Here is a 19,861-nt window from a genome sequence, read left to right as displayed (position 1 = left end):
ATATGCAAATCGGTTTGCAGTTTTTAATTTATTTTTGTTATTTATTTAGGAAGTGAAATTTAGACTCATAAACTATAAATACAAAGGTATTACACATGAGATATTCAGGAGGCTTTTTTTTTCTTTTTCTTTCTTTTTTTTTTATTTCTCACATATTTTCTATGGCATTAAACATACAGCAGGGAAACCCAACAAGGTTAAGATTTGTATACAACAAAAACAAGTTACAGAGTTATATACTGCCGCTTTGCCAATTCATGTCTACCTCATACAAATGAAAGCTCTGAGAACAGCTAACCAACTGCCATTTCTAAGTGTTACTTGCATTAAGCGAGCTGTCTAGAACCAGTGTGCTTCACCACTGCTTACTCAGTGACATCACAATGTTCTTAAATATTTCATTTATATACTGTCACCAATATATAGAGGTACTGCAAAGAGGGCCAAACACTTGCAGAAAGTCATTTTACACTAAGTTCACATGAACATTTTTGCATTTTATCCCCAAGTAGCAAAGCTGAGCCATTGCTTCACACAGTCTCATCTTTAAAAAAATCCCACATAGCTCCATCTATATCAAAGAAGCATAAAAGCAAGCTTAACAGCAAATTTCACTTATGCATTTTCTTGTGGGAGGAAATAAAAGGGTGTATTGATTTTAGGTATTACCTTTTTTTATATCTAAAGAGAGATGACCACCGAGAATAGATTCACTAAATTTATTGAAAAATCAAAAATGTTTCTTACAAAAGAGCATTACATTCTGCACACTGCTCTCAGAGGATGCCAAGGACACGTGGACTACCAGTATTCTCCCCCTTCAAAAGGTACAGTGTACATAAAAGCAGGGTGTTCACAACAGTTACAAAGAAACATTACAATTTACCACCAACAGTGAACAAAAATGATATTCACTCTCTCTGCTGTTTCAAAATTTCAATGTTAGTCTCGCGCGCCCTTTCCCTCCCCCAAAATATTTGTAAGGAACTAAAACATTACATCTGGTGGACAGCAAAGATTCCACTACACCTCAAATGCAGAACACCTATGAAGCAGAGGAATGTTGGCTTTTTAAACAGAAGCAGATAAAAAAAAAAAAAGGTTGCAGGACTCCTTCAGTTCTTCACTAGTCTTAGAAAAACTTTCCAGAATACTGCTTCACACTATAAAAAAGAAAAAATAATCTTGCATTAGAATCCTTCAACATCTGCATACTGCTTCACACTATAAAAGAAAAAGAAAAAAGCATGTATTAGAATGATTGACCATACATCTTGCATCAACATTAACAATGACATTCTTAGAACAGATTACATTTCAAGAACTTGTAATACATTAAAAAATAGTTACAAAAGATTAACTGCTAGTAATTATATATAGATGTACACAGACATATATGAATATTTTAGGAACACTTAGGAATTAGTGATCTGAAGCTGAACACTTAAGTTAAACATTAAAATCTACTATGATAGCTAACATGTTAATAAAGCGAAACTTAGCAAATTATATCTGAAGCTGTTATTTGCATTTGGCAGAAACGACAAAGTAACACTAGCAAGGTGTGAAATGCTGCTTGACAGCACCAAATTGTCCTGATTTCAACTTGTCCTGTAGAGGCATGATCTGTGCCATATGGCAGACTGTGATTTGTTGTCAATTTAATTATCTAAAAACAACAAAATCACTAGTCTTCCACACAGAACAAGACCAACATCCACTGAAATCTTCTACATTTTCTACAGGCTCTATGTAATTTATTACAAGTAGTTTGTTTGGTTTTTTTTTTTGTTTGTTTTGCAGCAGTTTTCACCAGAGAAATGAGAGGACTGCTTGGTTAAGGTGTCTTCCAGCAAATTAGTTTTAAGGATGTCTTCATTTTAGTTAGAATGGAAAACAGAGGAGAATCAAGGCAGAACTACCACTGGAGAAGTTAGGTTCAAATGGTTACTGAAAACCTGCCTCCCAAGAACCTCTATTACAAAGAAGAAACTTAGAATGTACCAGGAAAAAACAAAATCAATTTAAAACTCACAGTGAGAACAACATTAAACTTCAACTTGCCTGTTTTGCAGTAAATATTGTGCATTTTGTATCTGGTCCTGTGTTCCCGTAATAGTTATAATCCGATCTTCTGAGCCTTCTAGTGGTTCATCAATTTTGATTGAAGCTCCAGACTCATGCCGTATTTGTTTGATTCTCTGGCCTCCCTTTCCAATAATAGATCCTGCCAGCTAAGGAAGAAAGCAAAGCGTTCATTTACTGATGTATCTTGACATAACAACTATTAGAAAAATCCGAGCAGTGTTTGTGCATGAGTTTAATTTTAAGAGCTGCAATGGCAGCTTCCTTCTTTGTAGTCTCAAAACATTCCCTCCCCCCCCCCCCCCCCCCCAATACCAAGTACATAAATGCAAGTGGGATAAAATTGGAGAACTGGCATTTTAAAAAGAAGTTGCATGGACCATTTTTATTATTTGATATTAACTATTAAAATTGCTCTGAGTATCTCTGTGACTTTATCTTAAACAAATTAAAAGCAAGATCACTTTACTTACATCTTTGGGAATTGTTACTTGTGTTGTGATGATAGGTCCTCCAAGATCTCCATATGAACCACGTCCCCCTGCATAAGAATAGTCTGATTTAAATGTATGTACCAAGCCCTTTGATAACTTCATAATTAGTTATGTATCAAGGTTCTGTATGAAAACTTACCATATCCAGAGCCACCCTCAAACTGTAACAGAAAGAGAAAGATACTGTTCATTACTTAGATGCTTCATTAACATGTTTACAATTTAAGTAACACACTGCTAACTCTGAGCCTATTTTATACATAAATCTCAGCCCCCCATGTTACTAGCAATATAAAAGTGCTAAAACATAACAGTCATCTTTCCCGAGTAAACCTCTAATGGCAAGATGAAACAAAAGAGGTGCAAATCTCATTTATCTCTCGTCCCGCCTTGTCAAAAACTTCAAGGAGGCAAGACAGAAAATGACATTAACAATCCAGACACAGCAGTTTACCAAACAACCTTTCTAATTCATCTGCTGGTAGACAGCTCATTGCTTACCTACTACGAACTTTCGTATCAAGAGACTTGAGAACAACTCCATTAATACTATCAATATAGCTCAGGAGAGAGAAATGCCTCATTTTGATCACCAAAAGTTTACCCCTGACTGTCAGCCCTCCTACTCCATTCATCTATATCTTAAAACACAACTCTAAGTACACCTCTGTAACTTGCCTCTCAATTACGCTATAGTCCTTTCTTTCTTAAAAGTCTTAAAACATGACATGAGTTACTTCTGTTCTGCTAAAACACTATATATCAAATCCAAACCACTGTAATAAGCACTCCTGCCATATTTTAGGATTCAGGCTAGTACTTTATATCCAGGTGTTTAATTTCACTTAGTGCCTTCTAATGGCACAAAACCTTATTTTATTCTTATCTTATAAAAACATTTCTCTAGAATTTAATTTCTGGAATTTAGATGCTGAAATGGCCTCTGTGAGAAGAAACCAGAACTGCTTCTGTGCCTGGATACAGCCAGTTCCAGCTGGCTCCAAAACACCCACAACCCACAGCTGGTGAGAGCTGAACCTACCAGCAGATTCTGTGGCACTTCTGTGATACCATATTTAAGAAAGGGAAGTAGGTAAATAAATAAATGCCAAGTATCAGCTGTGAGAAAGAGGAAAGCAAAGGAAAGATGCGAGAGAGATTCCTGCAGACACCAAGGACAGAAGGACTACAGGAAGTCAGGAAGGAAGTACAGGCAGGAAGTGCTCTAGATCACCGAGCAGATTCCTCTGCAGTCTGTGAAGGAGATCATTATTTACTACAGTCTATGGAGGATCACATGAGAGCCAATATACAAACTGCAGTTTGTGGAGGAAACTGCAGGCCACAGAGAGCCTACACAGGAGTTCCCCCTGGCAGGAACTACTGCCCACATCAGGAGTTCTGACAGAAACACATTTTTGTGGTAGAAACATGTGTCCAGTCGAGGACCCATACTGGAGCAGTCTGTTCCCAAAGGATTGGTACCCCATGGAGAAGTCCCATTCTGAAGCAGCTCATGAAGAACTGCAGCCTGTGGAAAGGCCTGCTCTGCTGTAGTTAGGGAAAGATGGTAAACAATTTGAGGACCCATATTATGGAGTAAGGAAAAGCGAGAGGAGGAAGGTGTGGCAGAGAGGAACTGTTAAAGAACTATCACCCACCAAAACCCATCCTCCCTGCACTGCTTGGGCTGAGAAGGAAGTGAAAGAGTCAAGAATGAAGGACTGAAGTTAAGCCTGGAAAGATGATTGCAGAGGGAAGGATATTTTTAGTTTAGTTTTTCTACCTCACCATTCTTGCAGTTTCAAGGCAACAAGCAACATGAATTTTCCCTGAAGTGGGTGACAATACTTGATAATTTGTCTCCTTGTCTTTATCTCATCTCACGACCTTTTTAATCTTAGTTTCTGCCTTTGTCTTGTTGAGGAGGGAAAGTGAGAGCACAGCTGAGACAAAGTCTAGCAGCCAGCTAAGGTCAACCCATCACAACTACTAAACTGAGAAAGTTGTAATGCAACAACTTTTCTCAAAAAAATTATCTTCCACTTTCTTGGAACACTAAAATTAAAGCGATTTGTACCAAATTCTTCAGCTTACCACAAAATGGTTAAGGTTGCCAGGGACCTATTCTGTGACCTCTGGGTCCATCAGCTCCAACCCTTGCCCAGTAGGAACACCCAGAGTAGGGTGCACAGGAACACATTCAAGCAGCTTTTGAAGATCTCCAAGGAGACTCCACATTTTCTCTGGGAACCTGTGCCACTGCTCTGTCACCAGCACAGTAAAGAAGTGCTGCCTGGTGTTCAGAGAGAACTTATGTTCTTAGTTTTTGTCACTGTCTCTCGTAATGGATCTGGGTACCTCTGCGAGCCTTCTCTTTCCCAGTTCAAACAGCCCTACTTCCCTCACCTCTGTAACTGTTTTAGAGTAATCTATATAGTGTAATCATACTGTTTAGCAGCACAGATTATAATACAGTATAGCAGAGTTTGTAATAAGAAATACATGTAATAAGTAAGAAAAGAAAGGGCACTGCTTCAGACTTAATTCAGAGAGCGATCACAGTAGCATGCTGCAGATTTACAAACACACCTCTGCTGCTGTTTACTACAGAAGCCCTTTTTTTAGGCCAAACTGCTACAAAGAACAATCCTTTATCATTTCTGCTACTCCTCCCACGACTATGGGACAGCAAATGAATTTGACGGTTAAGTAATACAACTGCAGTGTTTGTGTGAGCTAAGAACTGATGTTTAATGTCTGCCATCACTTTTGACAATTTCTAGGCACTACAAATACTTGATGAATCCTGTCAGAACTTTTCTTCCTAAAACCTGTTGTTCAAACTGAATATTCTCAAATACACAAACAGTAAGAGGCAACTTTTAATATTTCCGATTTGATAAAGGAGAAAGCAATGTAACAGAATCAATACAAAATATGTATCCTAAATATTTGCAATTATAATGCATCAGTTATGGATTTAACATTACTGTTTAGAACACCAAAACAGGTTACAAAAGATACAATGGAACAGAAAAAATTCCCGTCTTCTGACTGTAATGCTACATACTTTCATATTTCTATTAACAAAACATGTACATGACACACTGTTAGGACAAGTTGCCAGAAAGTTTTGAGTCAGAAGATTTACAATTTTCAACAGATGAAAACTGCTACTGACTATATTCAAGCTCAAAAAAACCCCCAAAACTTTATCACTTAACCAATTCAATGGAAGTTCTTGGAAAAAAAGGACCAGGGACACTCACCAGCTCTGGTGGCTGCATGTCATCACAGGCGTCTACATGACACTGCATCATCTTCCAGACAAAACATAAGAGGAAAAAGGAAGAACAGGTATAAGTCCATGTCTTAGAGACTTAAAGGTTAATTGCAACCAAACTCAATATAAGCTGGTACCAAGCAATACTTTTCTGAACTACCTGTAGTACAGAGACAAAAAAAAGTACAACGCTTAGACAGATTACAAGACTTGTTATCTTTTACTTTCAACTTAATGGAAACAGTCACTCTCACTTCTACTGCAGTGTAATGTATTTTCCTCTAACATAAGTAGACAGACAACTAGCAGAAAAGCATGAACAGACTTATTTTTTGTTTTCTTGTTTTTCTTTTTTAAACCTTTTCTTCAGTACTAAATTTATACATGAAAAAGTGTTATTCTGATATAAAAATAACATTTATCCTGTATGTTTTCTAAAAAATGTTTTTAATGCTAAACTATCAGAGATCACCTTGATGCCAGGAGCAGATCAAGGATGCTGCTTCTCATGTTCTACTAATTAATCTCTATTTACCTCATATATCCAATATTTTAGCAATATACTGCTTCCTATCTATATTAGATATTTCATTATGTTTTTACAACACACAATATATAGAACTTTCAGAATTATATAGAAGGGACTGAAAAAGACTAACAGGAGATTACAAAAATATAGTTTTGAAACTATTATTAAGGCATAGACCTTTGCAGAGTTAAAAATGACGCGTAACATAGAACATAAGCAGCATACAGATAGAAAGTCCATCTCACAAATTAAAAACAGCTTCTAAAACCCTACCTGCAAGTCTTAAGACACATAACCAAATCCTCTAGTCTACGGACTTACCGGTGCTAACAACTACTGGTACTGGAATGGAAATCAGATGCAACATTGGCTGAGCAAGGAAGTGTAAGTGCCATATGAATAATAATTTACTAACTTTTATTGCTTATTACAGAAGATGCATGCAGTCCTCAAAAATATCAAAACCTGTTATTCTAACTTTCATCCATCCTAGAAATTTTCATTTTTTCCCTACTTAATAAAAAAGATGTAGTCTTCCTTTACTGATTTTTACATCGTATCAAATGTCTTAAACATTAGTAGTATGTGCATTCAGAAGTGTATGAACTTTTACTGCAATGTTTATGCAGGAATATATGTATATACACATACCTAAGTTAAAAAAATAATAAAAAAAAAGTACTAGGAATCATCTGAAGGAGCAAATTACCTCAACAATGGAGATGCACTCTGTGAGTTTCTGAAGATGCAGCCCATTTAGGAGATGTATTTCATTTTAATTCTCTATAAACCTCAATCTATAATGTTTACTACTGTAAAAATTATTAGTTAAGCTAAAAGGGGGGGAGCGGGAAGGACAGCAAATGAAGTGACTATGTTTATCTGTTTTTCTAACAGTTTGAGCTGAGATGGAGCTAATTTTCTTCACAGTAGCTTGTATGATACTATGCCTTACGTTTATGCTTTAAGTTTTTTATAAGAACAAACTGATAACTCTGTATTTTTTAGTTGTTAATGAGCAGTGCTTACAGAGCCAAGGTCTTTTCTGATTTTCACACTGCTCCTCCAGTGAGCAGGCAGAAGGTGCACAAGTAGTTGAAATGCAGCAAAAGCAAACCAACTAAGTGGAAGGATATTCTACACTATACAACACTGCACTCAGCAACAAAAGCTGGAAGTGGATGGAAGGGAAAGGTGCATTTCCCAAAGTCCTCCTACAGGTTTGTCTTCCCAAAAAACCATTAGTTGTGATGGAATTCTGCTTTCCTGGAAGTGACTGAACATCTGCCAGCCATTGGGAAGCAGTGAATGAATTCCTTAGTTTGCTTTTTTTGTGTGCAGGTTTTGCCTTACCTATTGAACTGTCTTTATCTTGATCCACAAGTTCACATTTTCACCCTCCCAATTCTCCACCTATCCACAGCAGAATGGGAATGAGCGAGTGGCTGTGTGCTGCTTCCCCGCCTACTGGGGTTCATGCACAACCACTGCTGATAAGTTTGTGTGCATTTACGTATTTGAAAGAGCCAGGGGAATGGGGGTGATAAAAAAGAAAGAACATATTCATTTTTTTTCCAACTGTCAAAGCAGTACTCATGGTCCACAGTCCTTTGATCTGGAGTAGTTACAGCCTGAAATGTACACTTATTTAGGAGAACCAACACAAACCTGTCCTTCAGAAAAAAACTTTCAGAACAGAGATAGTATGTCAAACAAACCCTTGCAAAAGCAGCACACAATTACAAATGTAAGCCAGGCAAGAAAAATTAACATTATTTTAAAATGAAAGTTATTTTCATCTCAAGCCTGTCAATGTCTTCTCTCAGCATCCCAAAAATTAATGGTCTTTTAACTACTGTAAATTTGTTCCTTTACTAGAAAACAGAACTGGCAAAATATGACGTTTAACATCTCTAAGATTTTGGAGATGTCTGTCTGAGAAGAGCATCTACTGTTGCCTTTTTGTTCTACCTACACAATACACAAAACAGTGTTTTTGGTCTATGAAAATGAACAGATGTGATTCCACTTTCTTATGGACATAAACTTTCAGATTAACAGACCAAACAGGAATCCATACAGTTTTTGTGTTCTAGCTGGAAGGGAACAAAGCCAGAACACATTACCACTTGGGAATAAAGCTAAGCAAGACTGCTGAACCAGATACCCAAGAAAGGGCAAGCTGCCAAGTTTATATGTATTTGTGATCAGCTTCACAAACTGTAAATATGAAAACACAAAAACGCAGCTTTGACAACCTATGAATACATGTAAATAATTATTTTGGTATATTTCTTGATTCTTCCAGTTTATTAGGATATTAACTAATGTAGGCCACACTTTTTACTATCTGTTAAGTACAAGACTTTAAACTTCAACACTTCCAGTGAGTATCCAGCATCCTTGTAACATGTACCTCTAGTAACTCTCATTCCCAGAAGGAAGAGATGTGTAAAACCCATTTATTTATATTTCCTCTTTATTTCTTCTTTATTCATTAACTTAAAGAATATATATTTTTTTAAATCTGAAAAAAAAATCTCATCTCATCTGTCATTTTAAAAGGTACCCAACAAAGTAAAGAAAAAAACGTTACCATAGACAGCTATGATTTTTCTTCCTATTACAAGTAGAGGAATCTATTACAACTACAAATGATGGCTGGAGAAGTTGCATGTCAGAGTAATTTTAAACGTTTCCATAAACTATGATTCCAACCTCCTTCCCCTTCCCTCCCAAGCAGATATTAGCACTAATATGGTTAAACGTACTTAATTTAGTATAATATAGTTCAGTAAACAAAACATAAAATACCATTGATCTTTAGTTGCCTTTTTTAACATGGGTGTTAAGACTTCCATGAATAAAATAAGGTAATTGTTTTGACATGTTTTCTTTACTTGAAAAGCCTAGCATCTCCTGTTTCTGTGATTTTCTCTAAAATGAAAATCTAAAAGAAAGTCAGCGCATGATAAAGCACAGTAGAACTTGCTGTGACACTGATGGCAGAGGTGGACAACGGGGTAGGTTAAGGTTATTGTCCTATGTAATCCTTATCTTCTAAACACTCCTTTGTTTGCTTTTATAGAGAAAAGACTATGCAAGTGCTTGTGTCCAGCAACAGTACCTTCAGGCAGTTATGTGCATATAAAATAAGAATGTGAATTTTAAACTCCTACCATTCCATCATAACGGTCTCCTGGTCTGCCTCTTCTGTCGTAAGACATCAGATCTCTGAAATGAAAAAACATCATATAAATCACATCATAAACTGTTTTCCTACAATCTTGTCCAAATTTTCATTCATGAAATGTAACTACTTTAGTGAGGTAGTGAATGACATAACCCTACAGTGGCCACAGTTCTAGCAGCCTGCATGCTACAGTGCAAAAAATAAATTCCAATACATTTCAAAGTGCTTCAGATCTCTACACAATCTTCTGTAATCACTATAAGCATGGAAGTGTGAAGCAAACACTGGGAACCTGAACACAATTCAATACTACTTGACTTTTATACACTGCATTTATGCAACAACTCACCCGCCACGAGGAGGTGGAGGAGGAGGAAGGGGAAGATTACGAGCTCTGCTGCCGCCTCTGCCGCCACGACCTGGTGGAGGTGGTGGAGGTCCTCTACGAGGGCTCATATCGTCATAATCTCTTCTTGAGGGAGGCATAGGTCGACCACCACGGCCAGGAGGCATTCGATCAAAACCTCCTCTCCCACGCATAGGAAAGCCCACTGGGCGTCCCCTTCTATCATCAAACATAGTGAAGCCACCGTAGTCATATGTTTCATCATAGAAGTTGGGGTCATAAGGCTGAGCACGTCCTTTTATTGGAGACTAAAATAAAGAAACAAGAAGTTAGCAACATTATGATTAGCATAATTAAATATATTACATGTATAGAAATGAATCTATGCATTTAGACCTCATTTTTGATTTCACAATGCTTGTAAGAAAGGAAGAGGTAATGAGTTTCTTGTAAACTTGATGATAGAGGAACTGCTATTACTTATCAGTTGCACTGACTTTCAATTTTTACATTAATGTTAAGTGAAGCATGAATACTGTCCCAGTAGCATAGAAATTGCTTAAGTGCATCCCGATTCTGGAAAACAGTAACTACTTCAAAACTTCACATTCCAGCATTAGAAAAGTAAGAGGTACTGAATTCAACAGAAACTGAAAGATGTAATGTTCCAACCAAGTGATTCCTATTGTTCAGGAATGCTAAAAGAAGAATAAAATCAAATGTAATAAACATTACCTCAGAGATAAGATCCAAAATAATCTTGATACATTCAACAACTCTATCAGGTTTTCCACCAATAAGCACCACTCTGTCAGTTGAATGAGGACAACACTCCTGGAAGAGCTTAATGGTGGTTTGAGTGTTCTATTGAAAAGAAAATACAAGATTCTGAAATATTATTTCAAATAACTTTATAAACACCTTGACAATAAAATGGTTAGAATGCTCACTGAAGTGCTTTTAATAAACAATTCCAAAGGAATTGAATTTCCAGTTATTTTAAGTACTTTCTTACTTTTGAGTTCTCACAATAAATTTCATTTTAGGAATGTATATTTTAAAGCTTGGTAATTATATATTTTTGAATTAAGAGGAAAAAAATTCATTATTTTCCCTTTATTATTTATGGCTAATGTATACCACTGTTAAACTAAATACTAACATAAGGATTACACATCCATTGCAAGCTTACAGGTTTTAATAACTTTCACTTGTCAGGGAAACATGCTTTGGATACAAGACACCAATGTTGCTAGGATTACATGCCTAGCCACCTTGTCTTTGTCAACATACACAGAGAGTTGTCAGCTTATACATGAAATTGTCTCTCACACAATACCAAGAAAGGACAGAGAACAAAGTTCTTTTAAGTTCACAGAAACCATTAGCTGTTTTGAATAAAACCTTCATTCCTTCACTGAAAGAAAACAATGGTCTTCAAGTTTTAGATAGATATCTGAACACCAATTGCATTATCATCATCAGAGTGTGTGGAAATGGATTCACCTTAAATCATTCCGCATGTCCAGCCACTCAACCCAAGGAATCTAAGCCTTATAGTAGATCCTTCCAGGAGTGATGAACTTTTTAAATTTAGAAGTATCCTTTATAAACACTACCCTACCAGTAACATTGCTTAAAAGCTTGAAGAGAAGTACGAGGCTTGAAGAGAAGTACGATTATTAATCACCTATTTACTTCTGAATGTTTCCAATAAAAATTCATCTCAGGATACAGAAATCACACACACCGTGGTAACAAGGAACTATCCAACAGAGGATACTTACATCTGCACTTTATGAACACAAAACACACAGAACAAAAAGCCAAGTCTTGGAAGAAAAGGGAACAGTACCTCTCTGAGTTCTTTGATTTTAGCACCCTTAACACCAATAATTCCTCCTGCCAAACTCTGGTGAATAAGAAGTCTTAACTCGCAGTCAAAGTCGCTGCCTTTGTAGTGTTGATACTGTCAGACAGAAATATACATTAAAGAAGGAAATAAGAGACAATTTTTTTTTTCTCCAAAGACGATAGCATGATTTAGTCAACTACAGAATTGTAACCCTTTATTTCCTTTGATATGATAGTATCTTGCCTCAACATGAACTGATGTCAAGATCATCTTCCTTACTTCTTTTGTGACATTGCAAAGCTTTCTGTAACAATTTCATAAAATAGCGAACAGTGCAACAAGCTTACAAAACCAAGGCAGGGTACAAATGAGAATACAAGTATACTTCAAACTGGAAACTAAAGAAAGTTAGGAGACAAGTGTTCTGGAAGCAGGAGGAAAGGGAAAGCTGCTCCAAATATTCATTTAGTATTTAGAGACCACTCTGTCACCTATCAAAAAAAAAAAAAAGATAGCAACACCTAGCTTGAGGGTTGTGCTCCTTCTTTAGAAAATGCAGAACAAAAGCCTTTTAATTTAATGTATTAAAAAGCAGCAAATCATCTAGTATTATATCACTTTAAAAGCAAATCTTGTGGGTATAAAGAACAAAAATGTTAAGAAACTTACCTCTTCTAAAGTAGGGATAATCTTCTTCAAGATTTCTCCAATTGTCTCTATATCTGCACTTATACTCAAGATGCTGTCAGAACCCACAGTGCCAGACAATATGGAGAAGGTAAAAAGAAGAAGAAGTAAATTTTTTATTCATAATGATACTTAAAATTCTAACAAGATTTACTGCACTGAAGAACTTAGTCAATATTCCCCAAATAAAGTAAACCTGTTTTCTGAATTCAGAACACATGCATCTTTGTTTATAGCCAATACATATGCATGATAAATTTAAGATTAGGTAGGTCTTGCAGAGAGACAGAGAGAGATAGAAAGAGAGAATGGGCTTTTGGAAGGGCTCAGATTAAGTGGGCAAGAAATTGACGCAGAACTGAAAGCAGAAGTGAATATTCATGTTCCCCGCCACCACTAATTTAGGATACCCTCGCTGTTACATTGGTAAAACTGGCACACCTTCTCGTAGTATAAGTGGGGATATGCAAGTGGTGAACATTGTATCTGGAGTAAGATTATGATACCAGTTAGAAATTAGATTACTAATGGGCTCTGCAAGAAAACAAATACAAATGCAAGACAAAAAAGGACAATACAAATGAGAAGTGAAGGAAAGTGAACCAGAGTTAGCATTTCATCAGAAATAATTATGAACAGGCAATGTTGAGGGAGCAAGGTGGGCCACAAAGACAGAGCGAGAGACTACTTTGAAACAATTTGATTTACAATGCAGCGAATATGCAACACTTGAAGCTGTGCTCCTTCCATTGAAATAAAATTAGTGGATTGTTTGGGTGGGCAACTCACGTAAAAGTTCAGTGACAAAAAGACTTAATGGGGAAAATAAGACAGAAAACTTGAAAAAAAACAATACACCGTCTATAAGGGGATACTATTTAATTATATAAAGGCAGGTAATAAAATACATTTCTCTCTTTCTAATCAGGCAGTGAGGCATAAACTGTTGGGACATACCGCTCGGGGCCACTGCTGTCTGGGACTGAAACACTGGCATTGTACTGCATTGGTCATTGGCGTTCGTGGATGTTGGCATTGGGCATGGGTATTCAATCGGAAGTTGTCAAGTATGGTACCCGTTTGGCAACGAGCACATTTTTGGGCATAGCCAACCAGGGTTTTCACATGGGCGTTCAGGGGCGGATGGGCCAACGTCATGGTGGGCAACGCAGGGGCAAGACGATCCAGTACATGGGCAACGGAGATATATGGCCAAAAAAACAAGGAGAGGGAAAAGGGGGAAAAGCAATAAATTTTAATTTAATACAAACTATACTCATTACTCTCAATTAATGAAACAAGCTTACGTTGTTCTGAAGACTAACACAATAACGGATTGCTACAATGACTGTGGCTTATCAGTGTGGACCTTAAAAATGAGTCACTCTATCTGACTGAACTAACTTTTAACATACGACGTTTCAGTAGCAGGCTGGCTCATGAGGGTAGACACAAAACCTGTCAAGACTGATACTATGAAGACCCTGGGCAAATAGGGAATGTTAGTTTTCCAGACCAGTCTAAGTTATCTGGACTTAGGTGATCTACTAATTATTTAAAAAAAGAAAACAACAAAAAAAACCAAAAAAGGAAAAAAAAAAAAAAGAAAAACGAGAAAACCACTAGCTGCCAAAGAGAGCATATGTATGATTCCTGACCATTTCAGCTTAAACCTACTTGCTGTATTTATGACCTTAGGTGGAACAGATTTCTATTGAGACATTGCCAAATACTGTGTTGAACAGAGTTTTGCTTGAAAAAATTGCTGAAATTGTAGTTGATGTTAAGTACAGGAGTGTAAACAAACAGAATTTAAGAAGCGTTGCCAAGTTTCATAAATACATAACATTAATGCTGAACACGTGTTTAATCGTAAGAGTCAACCCAGTATAAAATATGAATAAGCATGTAAGTCATGACTGTTGAAAAATGTTTCCAAGTAATAGAATTGTGTTTCTCTACTGTTCTATGCCCATATTGTAATCAAGTAAACCTAACATTTATGTTTTTGTGATTCATGTGCAAGCTGTTAAGGAATGGACAGACTATTTTCATGTTTTGTTGTGTGTGTTTGTTCTTGGTTTTCTTTGAAAGAAGTTAAAGAACTCCTCCATCACCGGGTTACGCCAGCCACCTGCAATGGTTTCAGCAGCCCTATAATTGATTCACGCATATGGGAAATGGTACTGTTAAGGGTTTTGAGTTTTATCAGTATTACTTGTTAGGATGTTAACTCACTTTAAGTGTGTAATTCAGTGGAATTCTATTCAAAGGAAAGGAGGTTTTAATATAAACCTCTTCTCTTACATGAGTCAAGCTGGGCTTTAATTACTAAGTTTCCTATTCTAACAACCTACGAATAGCTTGTAGCTTAGACTACTGGTGTCTAGAGTTGTATTGCTCCCATTTCTAAATATGAATGTAACCAAGCTTTCGATGTAGTGCCCTGAAAGAATTGGTGTTAAATTAGTTCAAACTCGTGTATACTCACGTCTGTACGAAGTGCCTTAATATTTTTGCCACCTTTTCCAATCACTGCTCCAGCGTTCTAAAAAAGAGTTTTCAGAAGTCACACTTTGTCAACAATTCTGAACTTCAGAATAAGAATTATGTATCTACTTTCATACTATCCTGTTGGCAGGGGGTGAAGGAGCGGGAGTGTAGTTGGGTTTGCTTTTGAAAGGTTTGGATCAAATGGAAACAAACTAACAATGATTTTCCATAGGAAAAATACCAACAACTCTAACTTAGAATTCTAAGGGAGAAGCATTTTGTTTTACAACTAATATTATTTTAATTCAAAATTTAAGTCCAGACAATTCTGCCTATGTTAGAACTATCTCACAATTAAGACTACAAGTTTAAAAAAGGCAATTCCATGAACATCAGCAATTTCCCTAATTTAACCTTTTTGTTGTTGTTGTTTTTATGTAATGTTCACAAATTTCACTCTTGTTCTCCAAACGATTCTTGATAATTGTAAGGGTTTCCTTTGGTTTACATCTATTTAAGTCAACTGACTTTCCAGAGGGGTGCATTTGGCAAAAAGCAAAGACAACATTAACAATCACTAACTTTCTAAATGTTTCTAAACAAGCATCAGAAGTAAGCTAGGAGAGCTCAAAGAAGAGTAACTGCAAAACTACATTCTATTTTTTTTTCTTACCAGGTTATTTGAAAGACTACATGCAGATCATACCTGAGGCTAACAGCACACAAACATTTCCACGTAACTTGATTACTGGTCAGAAATGCTGCACGGAGTTCAGATATTTCCCCGTGCCAACACAAAAGACTGAGATGCTTCAGACAACATAAATTATCCTTAACAACTGTAAGCAGCAGAGGAAATTCATATATAGCAAGTTTACAGCAACAATTTACACTAGTGCATGAAGCTATTGCAATCCATAAAGCATTATTCCCACATTTTTTTCTGTTGGTGCATTTGAACAGATTTAGGAAATTTGTCAGTGAAAGTTACTAAGATCCCAATAAGCTCTCATCTCAGCTCCTACACAATTAACAATCACTGGCTGACCATTCTCTGAACTGCTTCCTTTCTGAAGACTAATGCACAGTCACATATACTCCTTTCCCCCTCCTCTGCTCCAAAATGACAATCCATTCAAACACAAGAAAAACAGCTGTTCATTTCTACTACTTTATCTCTTCAGAATTTGGTCTTCTATAAATAAACCAGCAGATACTCAAGAACTTACCCTTTGGAAAAATTACTGAAGAAAACTCCATCACAACAGTCTTACTACTATCCATGCACACTGAGAAATATTTCTACTTACTTTATATTAAATAAAGCATGTTCTTTCTAAACCTATGTCCCAAATTACACTTTGTACAAGCTGTCTTGTGCAACACTATAAGCAGCAACAGAGGAATAATAAAAAGATAGCATACTTTGCTTTGAAGCAGGATACGTAATTCAACCATCTCGTCTGTATTCCGAGATCTTTTGAAGGCCTGTTCTTCCTCCATATCTTCGGCAGGACGTTTGCCTGTAGAAAGGTCCATAGGGGGGAAATACAAACATTTATTTAACTTTCTAAGCCAAAACAAAATGAAACAAATTCAAAGTTTATCCTCCTCCTCAGACATTATTTCCTATCAGCCCAACACTATTTATTGATGTCCAGTCTCAGTATCCATACCAGGTCAACATGTTTTTACATTACCGGCCTGCATCAGTTACTGCGATCCCTTTTAAAAACCTAAGAATCATGATTTAAATGTCAATGTTACACACTTGTTTGGTGACACATTAGCAAAATGCTGTTCAAAATAATACAGCATCACCTACCCAGTATTTCCTCTTACAATTTACAACTGTGAAAACTTTTCAACAAAGAAGTTCAAAGGTAGCTTGTCCAACACTGAAATAACGGTGAAATAACAGGAAAGCAGCATTTCAAACACTGTTTGGAAAAACTGGCATGAATCAACTCAGCACTACCTCCCTAACTTCCTGCAATGCAAAAATTCTGTTAAGAGACATTACTGATATTTTTACATAGTTGCAACCATTTAGGCAATCCCTAAAACATTCAAAGAAAAATTATGTTTTCATGCTTCAAAAGTCAGTCAGTCAGGGCACAGAAATGGAAAGATTTAATGCAGAATGCAAAAAGGGAGTTGATAAAAGCTTATTTCATACAATTAAAGCATTACAAGATGTTTAGAAACAATGAAATTATAAAAGGCTGATTCAGAAAAAAAAATTCCTTGAATTCCTTGAAAAAATTTACCATTTGTCTCTGTGTTGGTGAAGGTCTCCTCCTGTTGTTCAGTCTCCATCACCTTCTTTTCTTAAGCTGGCAGATAGAACCTGTTGAAGAACAAGAGTTAGAATACCTATTTCATAAGAAGGTGAACTGTGCATTATATTGAAAAGAAAAAGAAAAGACGAATGCCTGCTTCTGGGACTTACCGCTGCTATATATCCTTGTGGAGAAAAACCTCAAGTATTCTGGGCGGGATCAAAATCCAACAGCCTATCACCACCAAAACCTATGAAAAAAAGCACAGATGAGTTGTGACTCGCTTCCGGCTATGATTCTCACTACAGACAGAAAGAGGTCTGACCCAAGTTTTTGCTGTAAAGCTCTTCTTTATAAAGAGAAAATATATGAAGGCCAAAGGCAACAGTAAGAGGTGATACTAAACATATCTGTAACCTTACAAATAAACAAGTATAGCCTTAAGTATCATAGTTTCCAAGCAATTGGTCATTTTAAGTAATTACTGTTATAAACTGTGATTTTCAGACACTTAGGAGAATACAATTCCTCTGCTCCTAGTGTTTAATTCTGAACAATTTCAATTAAAAAACAGTATATTTTGGTAAGTGTTAACACTATTTCTTATAAATCTTGCGTCAACTAACTAGCAGGCATTTTAACATGCCTTATTCTGTTAAGTCCATCTGGAAATACTCGCAAGGCCAGGCAGGAATAATTTTGTAACTTAATTTCTTCCAAAACATAATTTCCACAGATAGCACCACCACACTATCCGCTCGTCTCCCTGGTAACTTATTGTTTAATTTCCAGCAAATGTCTGAGAGTCTGGTTTCCACAAAGGAAAGAAGGGAAGAGAGCCCAACTTTTTAAAGGTAGATCCAGCCAGTTGTTAACTTGTTACAACCGCACTGTAAGGGACAGGTGGCAGCTGTGGAGCAGCTCCTTCCCGGGAGAGGTTGGCCTTTGCCTTGCGTGAGCTAACGAGTCTCAACCAGACATTGCCAAAACGCTATTATGTGGTGAAAGAGATTTTTACAAGGTTCAATCAGCCCATCTGAACACCGGTTATTCCACTTCCGACCATCCCAAGAATTTCAGCACCGCAGGGAAGGGAATGAAATATAGTATCTTGGTTCAGAGCTTAATCTCCCCCGGCCTCTGTACTGATCGCCCACAGCAAATCTCCCCCGTCACGTGTACTTAAGGTGCTCCGCGTTACAGTGCCTGCTCTGTAAATCGAGCCGGTGGCCTTAGTTTGACGAAGGGCACGTTCTTAGGAGCACCGGGAGGACAAAGCGTCCACGAGCGGCCGCAGCCCCGAGAGCAGCGCCGGGAAAGGCAGACGCGGTTCCGTCCCGCTCTCCCCTCGCCGCCCGCTTCCCGGGCAGCCGCCGTTACGTAACCCACAGCCCGAGCCGCGGCTCCCGGCGGCGGCGGCGGCGCGCAGCAGAAATGGCGGCGGCTGCAATGGCGCCCGCCCGCTGCTAGGCGGAGCCGACGGCGGAGGAACCTCCACCATGCGGCCGCGCGGAGATCTCCCACCTCCCGCCCGGGGGAACACAAAGAAGGCGGCCGGCGGCTCTCGCCTCGCCGCCCGGGACGGCCCGGCGGCAAGAGGGGCTCCGCGAGGAGGCGGGCGGCGGCGCGGGACGCGGCGCTCCGTGCCGGCGAGGCCTCCCGGCGCAGGCCGCGGCCGGCAGCGCCCTCCCCCCGCCGCCATAACTGCCGACAACTCGCCCCGGGCGCGGAGTTGCCGAGGGCGGGTGCGGAGAGGAGGCGGCGGCCGCTCCCCCGCCCTCCAGAGCAGCCGCCGCTGCGCCGCCAGCCTCGGCCGCCCCGCTCGTGCGGGGCGCCCCCCGCTGTTCGCATCCTCCCCTCCCCGCCGGGGCCGCCCCGCTCTCCTCCTCCTCCGCACCGCCTCACCGAGGCGCGACCCTCCCGAGTCCCGCGGCCCGCCCGGGCCTTTCGCCTCGCGGCGTCACGGAGGGGCGCGGCGCGGCCCCGCTCCCCCCCGGCGCGGCCCGGCCTCCCCGCGCCCACCTCCCCCAGCCCGGCGGGCACACTACGCCTCCCCCCCCCCGCCGCACCTCGCCGGGGGGCCGACGTTACCTGCGGCCGCCGCCGGCCCCCGCGCACGCAGCAGAGAAACGGGCGCAGCCCCCGACGCCGACGCGCACCGCCGCCGCCGCCCGGCGATTGGCCCCGCCGCGCCCCCCCCGCGCGGCCCCGCCGCCGCCGGCCCCCCGTTGGGGGAGAGCGCTGCCCGTCAGCGCTCCGCTCCGCCCTCCGAGCGCGCCACGGCGAGGCCGGCCAGGCCGTTCTCAGGAGGGCGGTGCCCGCCGTCCCGCGCCACCCCGCCGCGCCCCGCCGGGGCTCCTACCTGCCGGGCGGAAAGCCGCCCCGGGAACGGCGGCGGCGGCGGAGACGGCGGGAAACGGCGAAGGAGACCGACGGCACCCCGGTCGCGCGCAAAGAAAATGGCGCCTAAGAAAACCCCGCCTGGCGCCCGCTACCCGGCGCCGAGGGGGCGGGGCTCTCGCGAGGCCTAGAGCGGCGCGCGGATCGCGGCTGTGATTGGCTGCCGCGGCGCGCGGGCTCGGGATAACTCCCCGGCGGGGCTGCGGTAAGT

The 19,861-nt window shown here is 39.7% G+C and overlaps 2 protein-coding genes across 7 annotated transcripts in view; one reads left to right on the top strand and one right to left on the bottom strand.

The window, feature by feature from the left end:
* Positions 1-705: 705 nt before the first annotated feature.
* On the bottom strand, positions 706-19,734 carry HNRNPK (heterogeneous nuclear ribonucleoprotein K). Of its 6 annotated transcripts, none has more exons than XM_090132637.1 (16): positions 19,613-19,734; positions 17,421-17,500; positions 17,240-17,318; positions 16,394-16,504; positions 14,967-15,023; positions 13,433-13,476; positions 12,458-12,530; positions 11,789-11,902; positions 10,669-10,797; positions 9,937-10,241; positions 9,574-9,628; positions 5,852-5,902; positions 2,719-2,740; positions 2,559-2,641; positions 2,065-2,234; positions 706-1,224 (listed from the first exon to the last, which is right to left on the bottom strand). In XM_090132637.1, the coding sequence occupies exons 3-16, from the start codon at positions 17,285-17,287 to the stop codon at positions 1,191-1,193; spliced, it is 1,296 nt and encodes a 431-aa protein (XP_089988763.1). In that variant the 5' UTR covers positions 17,288-17,318; positions 17,421-17,500; positions 19,613-19,734; the 3' UTR covers positions 706-1,190. The 6 variants fall into 6 exon arrangements, with proteins under 6 accessions (XP_089988763.1, XP_031458278.1, XP_031458279.1 ...); XM_031602418.2 differs by lacking the exon at positions 19,613-19,734 and adding an exon at positions 19,342-19,434 and having other exon boundaries at positions 16,394-16,491; positions 17,239-17,318; XM_031602419.2 differs by lacking the exon at positions 19,613-19,734 and adding an exon at positions 19,342-19,434 and having other exon boundaries at positions 706-1,163; positions 16,394-16,491; positions 17,239-17,318.
* RMI1 (RecQ mediated genome instability 1) overlaps positions 19,724-19,861 on the top strand; it is a 42,453-nt gene continuing 42,315 nt past the window's right edge. Inside the window, exon 1 of the mRNA XM_031602410.2 lies at positions 19,724-19,855. The gene's annotated coding sequence lies outside the window, so the exon portion shown is untranslated. The remainder of the gene's footprint in view (positions 19,856-19,861) is intronic.

Source organism: Phasianus colchicus, chromosome Z (genome assembly GCF_987193195.1).
Source record: "Phasianus colchicus chromosome Z, bPhaCol1.hap1.1, whole genome shotgun sequence".
NCBI classification, from domain to species: Eukaryota; Metazoa; Chordata; class Aves; order Galliformes; family Phasianidae; genus Phasianus; species Phasianus colchicus.
Note: the sequence above shows the minus strand (reverse complement) of the source record. Positions and strands in the feature narration are given on the sequence as shown.

What these genes read in the sequence shown, in the direction of transcription:
- HNRNPK (XM_090132637.1), bottom strand. Translation starts at nt 17,287, where the DNA reads ATGGAGACTGAACAACAGGAGGAGACCTTCACCAACACAGAGACAAAT. An exon ending in CCTCCACCTCCTCGTGGCGG is followed by an intron (nt 9,629 to 9,936) that starts GTGAGTTGTTGC and finishes TTTTCATTTCAG; the next exon opens with AGATCTGATGTCTTACGACA. An exon ending in CAATATTTACTGCAAAACAG is followed by an intron (nt 1,225 to 2,064) that starts GCAAGTTGAAGT and finishes TTTCTTTTATAG; the next exon opens with TGTGAAGCAGTATGCAGATG.